Source organism: Mastigoproctus giganteus, chromosome 1 (assembly GCF_048544385.1).
Source record: "Mastigoproctus giganteus isolate SK-2022 chromosome 1, ASM4854438v1, whole genome shotgun sequence".
Taxonomy (NCBI): domain Eukaryota; kingdom Metazoa; phylum Arthropoda; class Arachnida; order Uropygi; family Thelyphonidae; genus Mastigoproctus; species Mastigoproctus giganteus.
This window is the reverse complement of record NC_143575.1, coordinates 255,299,014-255,319,872: the sequence shown is the minus strand read 5'-3', so window position 1 is coordinate 255,319,872 and position 20,859 is coordinate 255,299,014. Positions and strand designations below refer to the sequence as shown.

Here is a 20,859-nt window from a genome sequence, read left to right as displayed (position 1 = left end):
CAATGCTTTAAATTCCAACTTCTTTGTCTTGCAATAATTTTTAATAGTGAACACAAGTCAATTTATCCTTGGCAACCTTGTATCTAAGCATATTATAACTCCTAACTAAGAGGCCACTGAATTATATAAATTGTGGAATATATCTTCTTCCAAAATATCTGTCTCAGCAATATCAAAGATTTCCATTGAGGAGTACCTTCCCTCTTGTACTTGGACATTCTGGAACTGAGACTGTTTTCTGAAATGGTCAAACCATCAAGTTCTTGCTTTAAGTTCCTCTTCTGTTGATGTTTAGCTTTGCACTCTAACAGTTTTGTAAAGGTCTTAAGCCTAACAAAACTGTTAAAAGTCTTCATTAGTAGCAGACCCAGAGTAACTCGCTTTTGAGCCTAGTTTTTAACAAGATAAACAAAAGCCTTTCCATTTTAGTAATAAACAAACTACAATTCTTTATTCTCATTGATATCATGACAATAGTATTCCAAATTTCCTCATAAATTTTATCCTTTTCCTTAACAATCACCTCAATCGAACTCAGAAGCAAGTTCAATGTGCTCACTATCTCCATACTGTGAACACTGCTTTCTTCCATTTCTATGATCTTTTTCTTTATGGCCAAGGTGATGACCTTCTACTTGCACTTAACACAATGACACTATTTTTATGACCCATTCTTAAATTTACAAAAAACTGTTTGATACCCAGTATCGATGCACAAACACCAAATCATAAAAGCATCAATACTATGTATGGATAAGAGAGCTGTTAATGAATAACAGGCAAATGAAAACTGGAAATTTTTAATATAGAGAAAAGAAAAGTTGTCGTTTAAATAAATTGTTTTAGTGAGAATTTGATAAATTGGAACTGCCCGTATTCTCAAAATCTACAGAGTGGAGATATTTCACACACTTGATGCAGCATGCGTGTGTGCACACACAAACACATAAACATGATGCAGCATGTTAGCCTGGTATTTGAACAGATGGGTAAATTACACTTGAAACAAAGAGGCTATCATTTTTAGATAAAAATTATTTAACAGTAATTGTTTAGTAGTAACTGATGTTTTAAAATTAACAGTTTATGTCAACAATTTTACCATTCTAGATAAGTTTAAAGTGTTATAAAAAATGTCTCTTTGTTTTTCCTTAAACATTGCAATGCAAAGTGTTATTAAATAAAAATTAGGTTTTATTTCATTTATTCTAACAGGCTTGCTCTCCCCCTACCTTAAATAATTGTTCATATCTCCTCCAGAGGGATAGATGAATGAGTACAGTTCAGGAAGCTTTACCAGTTTGTACAAATACAATTTGTACAACAACAAACTACACCAGTTTGTGTTAGTCCTTAGAGAGTATATGACCACTCTTTAAAACTCAGTGTGGAGCTATTCATTATTACGTTTGTACAATCTCCTCAGATTTGTTTTTAAAACACAAGGTTTTTGTATACTCTCCTTGTTGGCAATTAGTGTTTTATATTGCTTTTTTTTTTTTGTGCCTGTTCCCAATATGTCATTAATAAATTTCATCAATGACAGCATTATCATGCTAACCTTACATTTATCACCTTTATACAGTAATACTCAAGGTACATTTATTTCAATTTAATAAAAATCTTTAAAAATTTTCATTCTTTTTAATAGCACATAAAAATAAGCTGAAGGTGCCAAAAAAAACAAGCACAGTACACTAAGTGTGCAGGTTTTCAACTTATACATTAACCACTGCTTCACAAACACTGCAAAAAATAAAAAAAAAATTAAAAAAACTATTATCTACCAAAAGATTGATGAAAAAAGAAACAGCCTCCAAGCAGGGATTAGGGATCTCACTTGCAGTGCTCCTTGACACCAGTCCCTTCAAGAGTGCTCTGTGACAGGAGTTTACTATATTTAGAATGTTTTTTTTTTGTTTTTGTTGCAGGAAGAAATAAATTTTAAAGCATCATACATGAAATAATAACCCAAGACAAAAATTCTTGTAGTAAAACTTCATTATAAACATTCAAATGTGATGATCATTAATTAAGCATTCTGAGGAGATGGGAAATGTTAACCTTGCTGCAAGCAATAAACCATTTTCAGCTTGGTTTTTAAACAAGCTAAAAATACCCTATACTTTACTAAGAAGAATGTTAAAAGATTCAGAGTACAACTTTTACAATGAAAAACTGCATCCTGCACTTAATGATGGTGATCCAAATGGAAGAGTTGAATTTGCAATACTATTAGTATTGATGCAGCTTATACAGCACAGCCCAAAAAATAAAAATAAATAAATAAGAGAGAGAGAGAAAATTCTCACATCACTGGTCCATCTCCTCTAATAATTTGTGTAATTCCTCATTAAATTTATCCACACTGCCCAGATGAAAGGTGGTTCCAACAATGAACTACACTTTGCAAATTTTGCCACATCTGACCTGCAACCATCCTTTCTCAATTCAAATTTATTCCTCCTTATGAGTGGCATCCATCTGAGTAAGGATGCCATAAACATTTAGTTTACTCAATCCCTTCAAAGCCTTAACTCAATACAGATCTGCTCACAAGCACCTGGTTTCCTGATGCTGCAATTTGCAAAACTGAACTCTCTTTCTTGGGGAAGAGTACCACTTTGTTTAAACAAGTAATGAGATCAAACTCTTGATCTCATTACTCTTCTCTGCACCGGTTCTAACAGATGCATATTCTTCCTAAAATGAGGCATCCAGACCATGTATGCAATACTCAAGGCTTGACCTTATCCTTGCCTTATGGAATAATTATCTCCTTATCCCTGATGGAAAAATTCTTGTATATCACTGACAAAACATCATGAGCTACCCTCCCTAGTAACCTGTCTGCAATGCTCAGAGAGCTTCATATATAACTGCACAATTATCCCATCTTTTTCATTTTCAAACCCTGAGTATAGTACCACACAGTTGGTACATTAATCTGGGATTATTGTTACCCATATGCAATATTTGCATTTGTCAATGTTAAACTTCAATTGCCACTTCTCATCCCATCTGCATAATTTTTCTAGATCCTTGTGTCATCTGCAAACTTAGACATTAAGCCTGATATGCCTTCATAAATATCATTAATAAGTACTGAAAACAACAATAGACCTGGCACTGAAACCCAGGGACATTCACCAATAACATTAGTCCGAGAAGGGCAGCACCCATTAATAACCACTGTGTATTTTCCCGCTCAACCACCCCTTTATCTACAGCAGTAGCTTGCCCCTGTAGTTCACCAAATGAGCAAAAATAATGAAAATTTACCCAGTGAAATTTAATGAAGCAATTTTAAAGGCCAGTGTCCACAATTTTATTTACTGGGCCACTGAGAAACCAGATATCTAAATTGAAAATCAATTTACCTCTCATAAAACTCCAAGTATTGTTGTTTGGGTTGAAATTTCCTCTGAGGGAATTGCTGGACCATTGTCTTCCCAATGGAAATGTTACTTCAGACAGCTATTTATCAATGCTACAAGATTTGCTCATCGAAAAGACCCATTTTTCACTCCTACATATTATTCCCAGAAGTTGGAATATTCTTAAATGAAATGCTATCGAATAAGTAAATCAAGTGTTATGGTCCCACTTGAGCATCTGCCCATGTCACTAGATTTAACCAAAATAACCCTGCATAAAACTTTTCTGCAGGGCTCTACTTAAAGGGCCATGTCTATTCCAGAAAATCTCATACCAGAGAACTCAAAATTGTGATAACTGAAGTTCCCAAAATGTGCCAGAAAGACTGCTTTCATGCATCGAGACTAAAAGACTGTTTTGAAGGTAAAAATGACTCCTCGTATGGCTATAATTTTTTTTTTAGATTTGATAAATAATAAAAGTTTAGTTTTTATTATGTTTCCATACTTTTCCAGAAAGCTTAACTGATATATATCAATAGGATATATATCAGTTAAGTCTGTCCTCTGATATATATATATCAATAGGATGTATTGATAAAACTGAATGTCTAAAAAAGAACGAAAAAGTTATTAATTTATTTAATCAGATTATGGATCCAGGAGACACTACTAGTTATAGCAGAAATACCCAGCAACCATAATGAAATATAGACAAATGTATTTGATCAGTGTATTGAGTAGGGTTGCTGACCTGTCAAGTGTAATTAAAATGGAATAAATTGAGAATGCCTGCAAGTAAAAGCAGATTTACTGAAATTAAATAAAATTAAGATTAACTTAAAAATAATAAAAATGGTACCCAATGCTGTAGGTCCTAGGACTTTAACTACGTCATCATAGGGTCGGCAGCCAAAACCGTAGGAGCCACAGCAATAGGCAAGGTCTCTGTTTCTGTTATGATGTATACGTACAAAACGTATACATCATAACAGAAACAGAGACCCTGCTTATTGCAGTGGCATCTACGGTTTTGGCTGCCAACCCCATGAAGAAGTAGTTGAAATCCTAGGACCCACTGCATTAGGTACCATTTTTGTTATCATTATTATTTTTATGTTAATCTTAATTTCATTTAATTTCAGGTAATCTGCTTTTACCTTGCAGGCATTCTCAATTTTTTCCATTGTAATTACACTTGACAGGTCAGCACCCCTACCCAATATACTGATAAAATACATTTGTCTATATTTTATTATGGTTGCTGGGTATTTCTGCTATAACTAGTAGTGCCCCGGTTCCATAACACAGTTTAATAATTTAATACTTTTTCTCGCTTGCTTAGACATTCAGTAATGTCATTATATCCTATTATTTTTATCAATATTATATATATCTTTATTATCATAGTGGAAAAATTTATTATCATAAATTTACATAAAGTTAATAGTTAGACAGCAAAATGTGCCTACTGAGGGATTACCCATATCACTTCAGGTCAAAATCAATATTTGTTAAAAAAGCAAATAATAAAAACTGACCATGCCAGAGCAAGAAACACAAAAGTAGTGACAAACACTGAGGTACCAAAAAATGTCACAGAATAAGAAATAATGTGCATATCCACCTGTGTATTACTAAATCAAATGTAGAAGCACTAATTTTGATATATGAAAGTGTCAAAATATATTCATGTAAAAAGAAAGTTTTAGTTGTCTGCTATTTCTGCAGAACCCTAAGATTCCATGGAATGCAGCTTAAGAAACACTGGTTTAAGTTATAAACCAACACAAATTAATGACTATTTCTAATCGCTGTGTTGACAAATGCTTCATCCTCTCACCTCATATATAAATCAGTTATATATAGGATGATCTGTGAAATGATAGGCAAACTTCAAGTGATTATTAAATGATTTTGCATCAAAGAGGTTACACAAATACATATCTCATTCTCTAGTGTTACAAAGCTATAAACTTTTCCAAGTTATAAGTAAGGTGTTGCAGAAAAGTAGGTAAATGAAAAAGGAAATCACATGTATTCATAAACATGTCTCATTTTATTAATTTACAGTAGGTAATAAGAGTAAGTGACAGTTTTGTTACAGAGCATAATCAGTTATTTTTTAGATAAATGCCAACAAATCTTCGCATTTTAGTTATGCTGAATACTGTGGTTAGATATAGATTTCTGATAAAGAGATTTGTTACCACTTTTTAGTACAAAATAAAAAAAAAATTTATGCAACAGCTGCCACCTATGCCTTTCAAATACTTTAAAAATTTTTCCGTATGCAAGCAGCAACACACTCTATTCAAAGGAGCAAGTTAATTAATGACATGTCTCTTACAAAGTCACTTGACTCTCTGCCTCAAAAGTGTTCAATTTCTGCTGCATGCAATTTCTACAGGTACTTCCACAAGGTCTGTTTGAATTGGAACCTGTAATTCCTTCAACCTCTTCCAAACCCAAAACATGTGCCACAAGCCACCTGAATCCATTCACTATCTAACTCCAAACTCACTGAACTAACTTTTCCTTATTTATCCCTTCTACTTATGTTCTCTGGAATAACCTTCCTTCCCATGTATTTCCCAAACATTACAACCTACAAAAAGTCAAGTCTAACATCAACAACTATCTTCTTAACACTAAGTATTATAGGTTCTAATACCTTTTGTGTTTGGAGTTTTCATTAAAAAAATGCAAGTTAGTAGCCAAGATTATACATAAAAGTACTTTCTTTGTCTGCATTTTCTGCTGGTACACCAAACCATAGGAAGGGCTAAAAAAAAAAAAAAAGGGGGGAGTGATTCTGATGGCTAGTTTTGTAGGCCATCATGATCAATCTAGCAATTAGGATGATAGTGGCACACATTCTATTACTTTTTTTTTTTTTTTTATGAAAATTTCAAACACAAAAGGTATTAGAACCTATAGTAGTTAATACCATATATGGGTTGAAGACTAAGAAGACAGAAGATACCTGCTGAAATTAGACTTTAATTTCTGTAGAACATAGTTCTCGGGAAATACAAGTCAAGGAAGGTTGTTCCAGAAAACAGATGCAGAAGGGATAAATGAGGAAGGGAAAAAGTTGATTCTGTGCAATTGGAGTTGTATGGAGAATAGATGCCGAATGCTTGTGGTATATGTTTAGACTGTTTTGGAAGTGTGGTATCTGGGGCTTGTCACAGACATTCTTCAAGGTATGATAAGCAAGGATTTGTTAAATGACAGTCTAAACCAGTGGTTTTCAACCGGAGTGCCACAACAACATTCCAGGGGTGCCATGTAATTTGGGTTTAAGTTACTTAAACTTATATATATATTTTTTTTAATTTATAGGTTTATTTCATTATAAAAAGGTGTACGGTATCTTTTTAATTTTGTGATGATCTATAATTGATGTTTACTTAGTACCTCTATATAAAGAATAAAATTATTATATACTCTATATATATAATTTGTATTATGAAATGTAATTTTTATAATTATATTATTGTAATAACTATCATATAACATATATTTTTTTACTATTACACACACACACACACACACACACACACACACACACACACACACACACACACACACACACACACACACACACACACACACACACACACACACACACACACAGAATCGGATCCAACAGGCAGAAAATTGAGTAGGGGTGCCACAAAACAAAATACTTAGGGTGCCGTTATTAAAAAAAAGGTTGAAAACCACTGGTCTAAATACTGATGGAAGTGATATTCATGTGCCATTTGCAAGTCAAACAGACCAAAATTCAGTCAAATCTGGCTGTTTTCAGACATCCAAATCCTTTGCTGGCACCTTCACATTGGTGAGCCTGTTAGTAACCCTGGGTATACCCTCCCCCACATGCAAGGCATGAAACAATGAACATAGTATACTGGAGGTGACAACCAACATAAGCAGAGGTTGAGGTGTGGCACTCACATCACAATCGAATGATGCCACTCCTCCATGTCATCAGGCAATACGAGGTGGTAAATGATTCTCACTCTCTGGTACAACTGTTTAGTCTCCAGAGCAAAGCTTTGATAACTCTCACCTCTTCCATCACATGGTAAGAGCAATGTCTTTTTGAAGTTATGATGGGCATCATGGCAAGATCTAATATTCCTAACATTTCAAAGGTACAGCTCTTACATGGTATTTGCACACTGACCTGCTAGATGCTCCACCAAATGAAACTTTTGGTAACAACTCGCTATGACCACACCTGAATCTTAATGCCTCTACTTTGCCAGCTGGTGCCTGGAGAGAGGAAGTCCAAGAAATGTGTATGCGGGAGCATTGGTAAGGCTACATTATGGCCATATCAACATCCAAAATTTTCATTAATTCATACAATATGCCCACCTCCATTTTTATTTACTGAATGAATCATAAATAGTCAAACTAACAGAACAAACTTATCTGCAAAAAGATTTAAACTTCCTGAAAACTTCCTCATTTCACCTGCCAATCAGCATGAGACAAGGTGATGAAAGCAGATGGGGAACTTAAGTTGAAATACTCATAACTCTGTGATGCCCAAGAATGGAATTCAAGCTCATATATAGTATTTTGAAAATGTTGCAAGAAAGCAAGCATATACAATATTAGTAAAAAAAAAAAAAAAAAAATCACCACCTTAGCATTTCACTATACCAAAAAGGTGGATTTGATGTAATTTATGTTTGATAGTATTAGAACATTCAGTATAATTTTATCATGCATTACTGACATTTTAAATTAATTTTATTTTTTTTGCTATGTTTCAAAAGTGGTGACCTGTTTTTGAAAGCTAATCAGGTAAGTGTTTATCAGTCTAATAGCATTAGCAGTGGCAAATGATGCAAGAAAGCAAGCTTATACAGCATCAGCCAAAAAAATTAATTTTCTTGTTTTTCTATTTTTTTGAAAGCTAATAATATAAGCACTTATCAGTCTATTAGCAAATGTTGCAAGAAAGCAAGCATATACAATATCAGTAAAAAAAAAAAAACATATCCCATTTCACCTATTCATTCCCTCCAACAGTTTGTTTAGCTCTTCGTTGAATTTCTTTAAACTGTTAACTTCCACAAGAACAGATGGAAGTTTATTCCAACAATCAACCACCCAGTGGCTAAAAGCAAGTTTCTGCACATCTATTCTGCAACTGTCCTTCTTCAATTTGAATTTGTGACTGCTCAGGTTTGTGGTCAGAGCAAGAGGAAGAATCCCACCAGCATTTAGCTTGCTCAATCAGATAACCTCACAGGTGCCCAGTCTCCAGAGGCTGCAATTTGCAGAACTCAAGCCTTTCTTGGTTTAAAGAGCACCCTTTTGTTCTGCTCACCAATCTCATTGCTTTTCTCTTTACTCGTTCCAGCAGCTCCACATCCTTCCTAAAATGAAGCCACCAGACCTATATGCAGTTCTCAAGATTTGGCCTGACCATCACTTTATACAATGGGATAATTACCTCCTTATCCCTGCTAGCAAAATTCCTAGATATTATTGATAAAACCCCATGAACTGACCTGGCAGCCTGTCTGCATTGCTCAGAGAACTTCATATCTGACTGCACAATTACCCCCAGGTCTTTTTCATTTTCCACTACCCTAAGTGTAGTACCACACAGTTGGTACATTACTGCTACCTATATGCAGTACTTTGCATTTATCAATGTTAAACTTCAATTGCCATTTCTCAGCCCATCTGCCTGATAGTGCTTATATTATTATAAGCTTTCAAAAAAATAGAAAAACAACAAAATTAATTTTTTTGGCTGATGCTGTATAAGCTTGCTTTCTTGCATCATTTGCCACTGCTAATGCTATTAGACTGATAAGCACTTATATGATTAGCTTTCAAAAACAGGTCACCACTTTTGAAACATAGCAAAAAAATAAAATTAATTTAAACATCAGTAATGCATGATAAAATTATACTGAATGTTCTAATACTATCAAACATAAATTACATCAAATCCACCTTACTGCTACAGTGAAATGCTAAGGTGATTGAAGAATCTCACAAAAAAAAAAAAAAAAAATTGTTTTTTATTATTATTATTATATATTCGAATGCAGCCCTGGTGGGAAAGGGAATTAACAGCAATGGATCATGGATTTTTGTGACTGTTTTACAGATTTGATCATGTAATGACCACATGCATTACTCCAGGACTACAAACACGGTTGTGATTCTTAATCAAATTGCTATTGCAATGAGATTAGAAAACCTTTAGTGACAAGTCTGAAAACCACTGCATTTTCCTATTCCATATAAAAACAGAATGCATCAGCATGCCCACTATTATCTATAGTACTGGTACAAAAAAAAAGCCTGCTCCCCTACTTTAAACCAAAGAGTGGTATTCTCCCATTGTGTCCATTATCTAGTTTGGTTATCTCAAGCTATCAACACCTAACTATATTTTATGGCATTACTTGAATTTAACTTACCAATAATCAAATTGGGATCATTTTAACTTGATCTGTTCTCCCAGCTGTAACTGAATTTCCTGAATTTCTCTAATTACAAATCAAAGCAATCTCTGAAATTGGGAGTAACTACTAAATTCAAAATTGGTAACTTTGTTATTAACTTTTAGATATACTGATGAAATCATTTTTTCAGCTAAAGCTTCCATGTATTAACTTCAAGCAATACTAACAAGATTTATCAAATGATTGTGGAATAGCATCTTTATGTACTTATGTGCTTTTATTGCACCATAATTAAAACAATATATATAGTTTTAATTATAATTCAACAAAAAAAATATATAAAGCAGCAGATAAAGATGCTATTTCACATTAATATATCATATATTTTGTTATTATTGCTTGCCAATGTTAATACAAGGAAGATCCAGCTCAAAAATGACTTCAGTATATCATAAAGCAATCTCTACGGCATGGGTTATAAACTGGCAACCCCTGCTTTCACAGATCATAAGTGATCTGAACCCAAGACAATAATTTGTATGTAAATTTTAGCTTTGCAATTTTGTTAGATTCAATTAATTTAACATGGGATATTTAAAAAGCTGATCATATGTTATAATGAATGCACCGCTCATCACCTTCTGTCATCATAATATTTACCTGTATTTTATTCATTTCATGCCAAAACAAGGTTCAGACTGCAATGAGTTACAACAGCTTTTCTAATACAGAACTCAAAGAAAACTAATGGATGACCTTACTCTACACAACAGAGTAAAAAGAAATCCCCACATGCCTATAAGGTTTGTAAGAGTATCTAGAGATTAAAGAGAGTGGAAGAAAATCCAAAAGTAAATTCAAAAATGGTGACCGTACTCTGTGATAACGATGTACAAATTTGACATGAAACTAAAATCTACAAGTTGTCTTGTGCATATGCATGCCAGTCAAATACTGATTGGCAGCAAATGATATACAGTTCCAGGGCCACGTTAACACTATGGCCAAACTGGCCATGGCGCCTCATTTTCAGTGTAAATATTTTCTGAAAATGTGTATATAAAAACCTATGCAATGTACAAGTTAGTGCATTTGCATCATTTCTGTACACAGCCAACTACATAAGTAGTTATAAAATTGGCATCATTAAGTATATCTCATATACTTAATGATGCCAATTCACAACTTCACAACAAATTGCCATGGTATTGTACTACCACGAATAAGTAACGTTTCACCATAGGAGAAGACTATTGTTACTTATTCTCAGTTATTTCTTCTCTACAACTGGGTTGTAGAGAAGAAATAGCTCTTCTCTATCTCTACAACCCAGTTGCGAAGTTGCCATCATTGCAACACCAGGGTACCTGCCCACCCACTGATGAGGAGCCAATAAGCTCCGAAATGGTGCCTTATGGGTGATGGTATCCACTGAGAATAAGTAACAATAGTCTTCTCCTATGGTGAAGCATTACTTATTCGAGGTAGTACAATACCATGGCAATTCGTGAAGGTATTCACAATATGAGATATACTTAACGATGCCAATTTATAACTACTTATGTAGTTGGCTGTACAGAAATGATGCAAATGCACTAACTTGTACATTAATTAAACTATTTACGTAACCTGAGGCTTTAGCCCTAAACTATACCGTAATCTAAAAACCTATGTAGTATTTGTATTTATATGTATGTGCTATATATATTAAAGGGACCTCAAATTTAAATATGGCTTGTGCCTCTTTCATCCTTAATCTGGCCCTGTACAGTTCACTAACTACAGTGGACGACTTGTCAGTGTGTGATTAAGTGCAGGGGCTCACATCTGGTGAGTATGGGCTTGGCACACGCAGGGTCCTGAGCTGGATATCATCATTCTTCCCTTTCTTGGTGTTTCCCTTCTACTTCTCTCTCAGGGTAAGTTAGAAATGTTTTTTGGCTGGTGCAGCATAAGCCTCAGGCTTCCTTGCACCATATTATTATTATTATTAGCCGTATGGTGCAAGGAAGCCTGAGGCTTATGCTGCACCAGCCAAAAAAACATTTCGGAGTTACCCTGAAAGAAAGAGAGAGAGAGAGAGAGAGAGAGAGAGAGAAGTAGAAGGGAAACACCAAGAAAGAGAAGAATGATGATATCCAGCTCAGGACCCTGGGTGTGGCCAAGCCCATACTCACCAGATGTAAGCCCCTGAGGTGATATGGCTAATAATAATAATAAGTGTGCGACTAGTTACATGCAGCAGCATGGTAAAAATTAGTCTATCATCAATTTAACCTGACATATCAATTAGATTGGTTTACACATTAATTGTGATAACACACATGTACAACCATCATCAGCAATGTTCAAATGATGGCATCAGTGCTAAGCTGCAAAGAATTTGCAGGGGTTCAGTAGAACTGCCAATAAGAAATCCTGTATTTGACAAATTGAAGTGAAATAAATGTGATTTTTCCCAAAATTAGTAAACCCGCCAATCAAAAAAAGTAGCTTACCACTGGATGGCATGTGCAACTAATGTATGAGGTGACAAGTCTATGCCACAGCAACTACCACAGTTACAGATGGTAAAAAGCATGCCTTTTGCATTGTAGTAATTTATTTAAATTTCCTAACAAAAAAATTCTACAGAAGTTATAACAAGCAAAGGATTATACCCATGGTGGAAGCTAAAGTTAAATATGACTACCAAATAATAAAAATGGGGCCTAATTGATTTATATTTATTGGCTATTGAATTTAGGAAACAAAGATCAGTGCAGCAAGGCTGTCTTAAGGAAAATTATTGTGTCCTGATAAATTCGCTGGTAAGCATTATTTATTTTACTTTTTATTTCCATACAAAGGTCATTACTAAACAAGGACTCATTTAACAGTTGCACAGCTCAGCTGTTTTGGTAATTTCAGAAAAATGGGAATGTGAATTACAGAAAACAGTCCAGCTAACTGTTTTCTGATATTTGCTTTCACTTCATGACTTTTCATATGCTAACAGCATATTCCTAACAAAAGGCAAGAACCAAAATGTCATGATTTCAATTTTTAAACATATTTACTATTTTGTGATATTCGCAAAACATAGAAATTAGCATTATATCAAAATGGAACATATTACAAACATTTGCGTATCAATGTTTCAATATATGTGAATTAACATTATTATATAATAAACAGGAAAATATTGCGACTTCAAAGAAACTCTTTTTAAAATATATCGTAGTTCTATATAATGTCTCCGTTTTTAATTTCAGATTACGCCATAAAGTTGAAATTTACCCCAGGGGCTCACATTTGGTGAGTATGGGCTTGGTACACCAAGGGTGGTTGTTGTTATTTGGGAGCATTAGCAACTAAGGCCATATTGCTCCGGGAATATGCGGTGGTCATTCCCTGACCTTTCCGCATCCTCCGTATTTGGTGGTGACGGGCTCGAACCCCGGTCTAATCAAGAAGCGGTACACCAAGGGTCCTGAGCTGAATATCATCATTCTCTTTCTTGGTGATTTCCATCTACTTCTCTCTCTCTCTCTCTCTGGGTCACACGGTTAATCTTTTTTTTTTTTTTTTTTTTTGTGGCTGGTGCAGCATAAGCCACAGGCTTCCTTGCACCATATGGCTAATAATAATAATAATAATAATGTAAGAAATATTAAAGAATTTCACACATCCGAATACATGCGCATATGATTAAGCACTAATAGAACACAATTTTGAGGAATCAGGGATGACATTTCGAAATTTCATAAAATGCAATTGCACAATTACTTCCCTGAAAAAAAAATTATAATAATAAAAAAAGTTTCGCATACGTATATTGAGAATTAAGTGCCACCATTGATTTTTCTCATTACCTAGTCATATAAATTCCATATTCCAAGCTTCATATAAATTACTATGTACTTTAAGGTACCTAAAACTTGAACTTCTCAGTAACCAAAATTTCAGCTTTTTTTTTTGGCAAAATCACTTATAAATTAAAACCTTCAACCTACAGAAATATATTAGACAATCCGCTCTGTCACGCAGCCAAGTTAGGTATCTTGAACACATTAGTTTTTATTCTCACGTGCTTAAAATCATAAACAATATACTTTCACGAGTAACCCATCAACATTATCGAAGTTAAAAAAGATATCACAATGAAGTTACACATATACGGAAGCCAAAAAGCAAGTTATGAAGAATGTGACAGAATAAAATAACAATAAGAGATGACAAGCACATTTTCTGCACATGTATTGATAATGAATACCACCACTATTATGGCCTATTGAAAGTTAAATTATTACAATAAATTAATAATTATATTTCTTAAATTGCAAACTTACTTTAGAAAATATCTTTGTCCCGATGGAGTTTTGGCCATTTCCCATCCGGGAGGAAGAGGCATATCATCCGTAATGTCATAGCTATGCTGTCGAAGATGTTGGTGTTGCGATGAACTGTTGCTGTAAGTTTGCTGTAAAGTGGCAGGTGACGAGTGAGCTCGGGGATGGTTGATTGGAAGCCCGCTGGGGTGTTGCTGTGGTGGTGGTTGCGGCGGTGGCTGAGGTGCACTGTTCGAACACGCCGACACTGGCACTTGAGGCGGGGCAGAATAGGTTGTATCTGAACTAGATTCTCTACTGTGCGAAGCTGATTTTGATCCTCTTTCTGGCTGTTTAAAGAAGGAAGGAGGTAAATTTCGCAATCTCATTGGCACGCTCAAAGGAACCTGGCTATCTTTGGGGTGCATCACTGCTTTGAAGAGGTCATCTAAGTTTGTTTCACTGTCGCTTCTTATGCGAACAATTTGATTAGGTCCTTTTTGTTCAACGACATCCCTTTGTTGGGACATCTTGATTCTTTAGCGATTACTTCCTGGATCGCTCGATAACTGATTCAGCAGGCAGTCATCCAGGATCGAAAAATATTCGAACAAAGACTTGGTACAATTCGAAATATCGTAACTTTCCCCTTGGCTCGCCGTCGTACTTACTGGCGGCAGCTTCAGGTGAAAGTCAAGCGACAGGCATATGAACCACCTACTCCTCCGCAATAAGAAAATAGTGCAACCAATTTTTGGAACCACGTCGAAATCTTTTCGAAAGTGTAACACGCGATCTCTTACTTTATTAAACGAATGTCTGTTGGGTTGAAATAAGTGACTGTCATTAATAGTAACGTACTTTCGTGAGCGGAATAACACAAAGATGCCGCACAAATTTATCGTCTTTAAGGTACTAAACACTAATAGCCCACTCGTGGGCAAGACATAATAAAGAGGCCTTGGATTGGGTGTATGTGGTGAGCTGTCAGTGCATTCCGCTTTGCGACAAGTGCTCATTACGACTGAAGTTTGACAGAAGTTTAAGATGTACTACATTTTTTTTTTAATATTATAAGTTTCATTATTATATAACGCATACTTTTTATTATATAATGGAGAAATGGAAACCCAAAAGGTATAATCAGAATAAACTTTCCATAAAGTAGTAAAATGAACGTGGTAGTTACAGGGTACGTAGGTTTCAAAGAGTAATATCGTATGCCCACAGCCAATTAGCACACCTAGGGGAGGGCTATGGAACATAACTGAATTATTATTTGTCATTTATTTAATTTAAATATACGCAAAGATTTTTTAAATAACGTAGTACGTATTTATTTGTTTATTTTCTTTAAATACATATCCTATACAAAAACGTTAGCTACTATAAAGCGGAAATAGAAAGTAATTGTCGTTCCAGGTTTTCAATGTCATGATTATTCCTGTGATTACTTTTCTATATTAGCCTACTGGAAAATTTAATAAATGAATAAGATAATCATAATTGATGATTATCTTATTGCGAATAAACACTAACAAAAGCATGCGATAAAAGAAATTTGAACCAGCCATACGTTGGCACAATCTAGCCCCTATAGACAGGTGAGTGAGAGTACAGAAATACAAGGGTTTGAGTGATCAATCCACATCATTACTAAATGCGGTGATGTTCTTGTTTGTCTTCATATTTGTATTATCTCTTCTATCTTATGAACGTCTGACCATAACTGTCAGACAGTCAGAGTGTATAAACAGAATTTTTAAGTCATCATCGGCTGTTAGAACTGTACCATAATGTCGTTATGCGCATGTGTGGGTTATTTGCTATATATAACAATGAGAGCCAGTTTCTGAGTGGCACAACGTTTTGTTCTGTTGACTTACAAGTACAAATACATTATGTTTTTGTTTTGTTTTTTTTTTTTGGTAGTTGTTGGCGCATCGGCTTCTGTGGCGATAATGCATCTCCCAAGGTTTTTGCAGAGATAATGCACCTCCCAAGGTTTTTGCAGTACTTTGATCCAAGCCCAAAGCGGGATTCGAACCCGCGACCTTTGGGTTGCGAGGTAGGCACTTTACCCACCCAGCTAGCCCGGTCGGCAATACATTATGTAAAATTTAATCATTTATAACATCGGTTATAAGGAAATGAATAGAAATCAGTAATAAGAAAAATAAACATAAATTAGTACTAAATACAGTCATACGAAATGGTGTTTACTTTTACTTTCCAGTTTTTACTGTGATAGTGCCATAACTCAATTGCACTTTATAGCCAGCTGCCACTGATCATAATTAATACTAGAGACCAAAAGATTATGACACCTCAATGTGACGATATTGACAATCAGAACCAACCCAAAGTCAACCCGTGTGCTGGGGCACGCAGGGTTATATTGCAGGGGGTTCGCGAATCCATGTGAGCAGCAAGCATAATCAACTTTTGATGTTTATTTAGCTCCAATGAAATATGCAGCGTGAATTAAAATACAACTTCGTTACTGAATTGATACGCGAAATTTTTTGACGTTAAAAGGGATCCACATACTCGAAAAAGTTTGGAATCACTATTCTATATTTAAACACACTTCGCTGAGTAAAATATGGTATTTTACAGGACTGAAATTTCAATAAAATACAACACTTCTTCATTCAATGCAGTTAACTGTGGTCAATTATTATTTACCAGCTTAGAACGACAATTCTCTACTAGGAAGAAGAAAAGATTTTAACTCCAGGGTCGTCTTTTGCTGTTCGTAGGCCCTAGGTATACTCTTTATTCTGAGGTCCTACTACATTATATCAAGCATATTAAAATGTCCTTATGTTAAATCTAATTTTTTGTTTTTAAATAAATTCGAAAGCGTTTCTATAAATTTGGTTTTGAAGTTATTTCCACAACACTTATGGCAGCAATAACTAACTCGCAATGCAGACTTTGGTGATGCTAATGATTTTGCTAACATAAAAAGCCGAAGAAAGAATTTATCTTAGAGATAAAATCGTCGAATTCTATAAAAATTATATATATTTTGGAGTTCTTGCTGTTTTTTCTTAGGACCTAGGCACAATACCTAAAGTGCCTAATGAAAAAGATGGTACCACGTGACTCTAGTTTAATTTCAGTTTCAAGATTAGGCTCAGAGTAGCGCCAACCCGGTGGTACAAACGGTGTACCGCACCAGGGCGGCAGAGACCAAGAGGCGGTAAAGACCAATGTTCTGTAAACATTAAAAGAGACGGAAAAGAGTAAAAGTTCAAATGTATCGAAGAATGTGTTTTGTGCTATTTTTTTTTAACGAATAAAGAATTTTAAATTTAAAACTTCGTTTTTTTTTGTTTTTTTTCAATATTTCTCAGATGTCTGACAAAAGGAAATGACTCTGGTTATGAAAAAAAGTAAAAAATGAAAAGCGACCAAATAAAAAAAAAGGAACAAGTTCGATTACCAGGTTTCTGGATATCCAGCCACAGCCAGGTCCATCGACTTCAATTTCCTCTAGCTTTACTACTATTGATGAAGAAACTGAAACACGTGAATTATCACCTGGGGAAAGAGAATCAATGCTGCGTTCTACTTACAGGGGCTTCAAAGACCATTGAAAGCATTTCCAGCATGAAACTACAACGTTGAGAGAACGGCAGCTGGTTCTTGAAAATGTAAGACAATGTCCTGCCCATTCCGCACTTGTTGTGAAGACATTTCTGATGAAACATGGCATTGTACAGATCAACCATCCACTCTACTCTTTTGCTCTAAAAAAAACTGAAACCAAACTATTATATTTAGGCACCCGAATAATTAAATTCATCTGCCTTGCTGTGTCTTATGTCTGTTAATTGCATGTGTTCTACGGTCGATTTGTCTGTTTGTTAGACAAAAAAAAAAAACTCAGTTTCTGGGAGAAAACCTTGCTATCTATGCCTGAGACTGACTAACTCAGCCACGGAGTGAAAAAAGCCCATTAAAGTTCCTAGCGTCATCGACGGGATTCGAACCGGGCCTTTTCCACCCGGTATTGGGAGGACGGTGATATTACCACTGTGGTACCGCACAGACAATCTTTTGCTCTAGCACCACTGGACTGCTTTCTCTATCCCAAAGTGAAAATTGCCTTCAAAGGAAAGAGATTAAGGACGTGAAGAAAAATTAAACCGCCGAACTGAATATCTCTTTGGGCGCCTTCCCTAACTCTTTTCAGAAACTTTTAGAACAGCGTAATAAGTGCATTCAATCAGATGGTGATTATTTTGAATAAAAAATAAAACCAGTTTTGAGGTCCTTCACTTTGCGTTCTTTTTATTGAACACCTAGTACAAAAACGTCAGTTTCATACTGTACTCATTGAACCAAGCTATCTTGTACTTAATCTATGTGTATTGCTGGGCTGCATCGTGACTGCAATTTCCCATACTAGGTATTACTTCAAAATCCCGACATAGAAGGAGACCCACACACATTTCTTAAATGGTTATGACAGTCATAACAAAAGAAAAGGAGGGCCTAAACCATTTTGGACCTGGGCCCTGGGTACCATCGATGATTTATCGAACATTATCCTATAGAGATAGGGTGGTCATAATACAATGGCAATTTTTTGCCATTGTATAAGGCAATTTTTTGTAAGACCACATTTGGAACACTGGGTTCAAGTATGGAGACTTCGTCTGAAAAAAGACACTGAGCTTGTTGAAAGGGTCCAAAGAGGGTCCTCGGATGGTGAGATCAGCAAGGCGACCATACGAGGAAAGACGATGCTGATGTGGGCTACAGAGCTTGGCAACCAGGCACCTCGGAGGCGACTGATTCAGGTTTATATGGCTCTGCGATGGGTTAGTAAGATGAATGAAGGTAGAATTTTCAATGTTATAAAGAATTCCAGAACCAGAGGCCATAAATTGAAATTACAGCGGAAGAGGTTTAGACAAGATTGCAGGAAGTTTTCTTTTAACCAGAGAGTCGTTGATTGCTGGAACAATTTGCCTTTACATGTAGTTGAGGCTGACAGTTTGAATAAATTCAAAGGTCAATTGGATACTTACCTATGTGAAGAGGGCAGAACATAATTGTATTTTCTTATCTACTTTTTTATTTTACTTATTTATTTGGCCAGTGCAGCAAAAGCCTGTGGCTTCCTTTTACTATATGACGAATACTATTACTATACCATTGCACGTTCATATATACAAAAGTAAAAGTGTGTTTCTGATGTTCTGGCATAACTCGAGAACATGGTTGTCAACTTCTGTAAATTATTTTTGCGGATAATATGAAAAAATTTACAAACCAATCTTTTTTAAAGATGCATATTTAAGTAATATCACAACGGCTGAAAAGACGTAAGTCTTTAAGGTTTAACTGAAAAAAAACTGATACATGGCTACCGCTCTCATAGCTCAGATACGCATAACTCAAAACAGCACACCGCTGAATATAATTCAGAGATCGAGATAGTGGGTTTGATCCTGGAATTCAGCTTTAATCAGTTACTTTCCATCTATTTCTACAAAGGAATACGAACGGGTGGTTACCCTCTATGGTTCCTCCATAGATCTCTTCAACAATGGCCTTGAATGGGTTGAGCACGCTGAATTCTGATGGGATCCTTCCACTTGTTCAGATTACGAACCTAAGGGGGCATAAATTCAAATTAAGAAAAGACAGATGTAGAATAGATGTGCGGAAATTTGCCTTTAGCCAGCGGGTGGTTAATTGCTGGAACAAACTTCCATCTGTCGTTGTGGAAATTGATAGGTTAAATAAATTTAAGGAGGGACTGGACAGGCATTTGGAGGGAATGGTGTGTGTGATTTTTTTTTTTTTTTTTTTTTTTTGGCTGATGCTGCATAAGCTCATACACTTGCATCACATGCCACTACTACTACTACTACAATACATCAAATCTTAATGTTATACATGTACTCAAAAACAAACAAACAAACAAAAAAAAAAATCTACTTCTTACAGTATAAAGTTTGTTTATAATTACATAGTCCATGGATAAATTCTTCCCCAGACATGTCACCGAACTGCGTAAAGAAATATATTACCGTTTATTGCGAAAAGATTATGGCAATTTTCCGGATTTCCGGTCAGGATTTTCCTACTGGGTATGTCAAAACCTGTTTCTATTGGCATCGTTTTAACTACTGTACAGTAAGCACATTTTTAATTCTGCCATAAATTTGTATCGGAACCAAAGTCTGGGATTTTAAAAGTATGGCTATGTACAGAAATGAAAAAAAAAAAAAAAAAAAATCCTTACGCAGTTCACAACATTATTTTGTGGCAGCATCAACAGATCTCGAAATTTCGATTATTTTTTTATTATTTTTATTCGGCGTCTGCTGAGTTTGGTTTTGTATTTTATGGTACAGTGACAACTTAGGCTATAATTAGGTATGTCTATGAGCTCCTAAAGTCTACAAGCATGGGCGGGGATCCAGGTATTACTTAATAGTAGCCTTTAATTAAATAAATAAATTTTATGTTTAGGAATTATAAAATACAATTACTTGGATGATTGGTTAGTTTCCTAATGGCTGCTGCCTTTCTTGTAACAATTTAGCATACGTTTACGGGTTCCTTTCTGCAAAGTAGTTGGAAGATTTTGTGGGGTTCCAGGCAAAATATTATGCTATGCAGAGCTTTTTGTAAAAAAAAAAAAAAAAAACAGAAAATTAAAATTAAACGAATATTCTTATTTTAAAAATGTAC

General features: G+C 35.1%; 1 protein-coding gene across 2 annotated transcripts in view; it reads right to left on the bottom strand.

Moving 5' to 3' along the window:
• The window catches only part of LOC150091799 (transcriptional coactivator YAP1-like), a 261,022-nt gene extending 246,228 nt beyond the window's left edge, over positions 1–14,794 (bottom strand). For both annotated transcript variants that reach the window (XM_090377012.1, XM_090377021.1), the window contains exon 1: positions 14,161–14,794. In XM_090377012.1, coding sequence (XP_090233138.1) covers positions 14,161–14,669 — 509 coding nt within the window. In that variant the 5' untranslated portion in view covers positions 14,670–14,794. The remainder of the gene's footprint in view (positions 1–14,160) is intronic.
• Between the last annotated feature and the right edge of the window lie 6,065 nt (positions 14,795–20,859).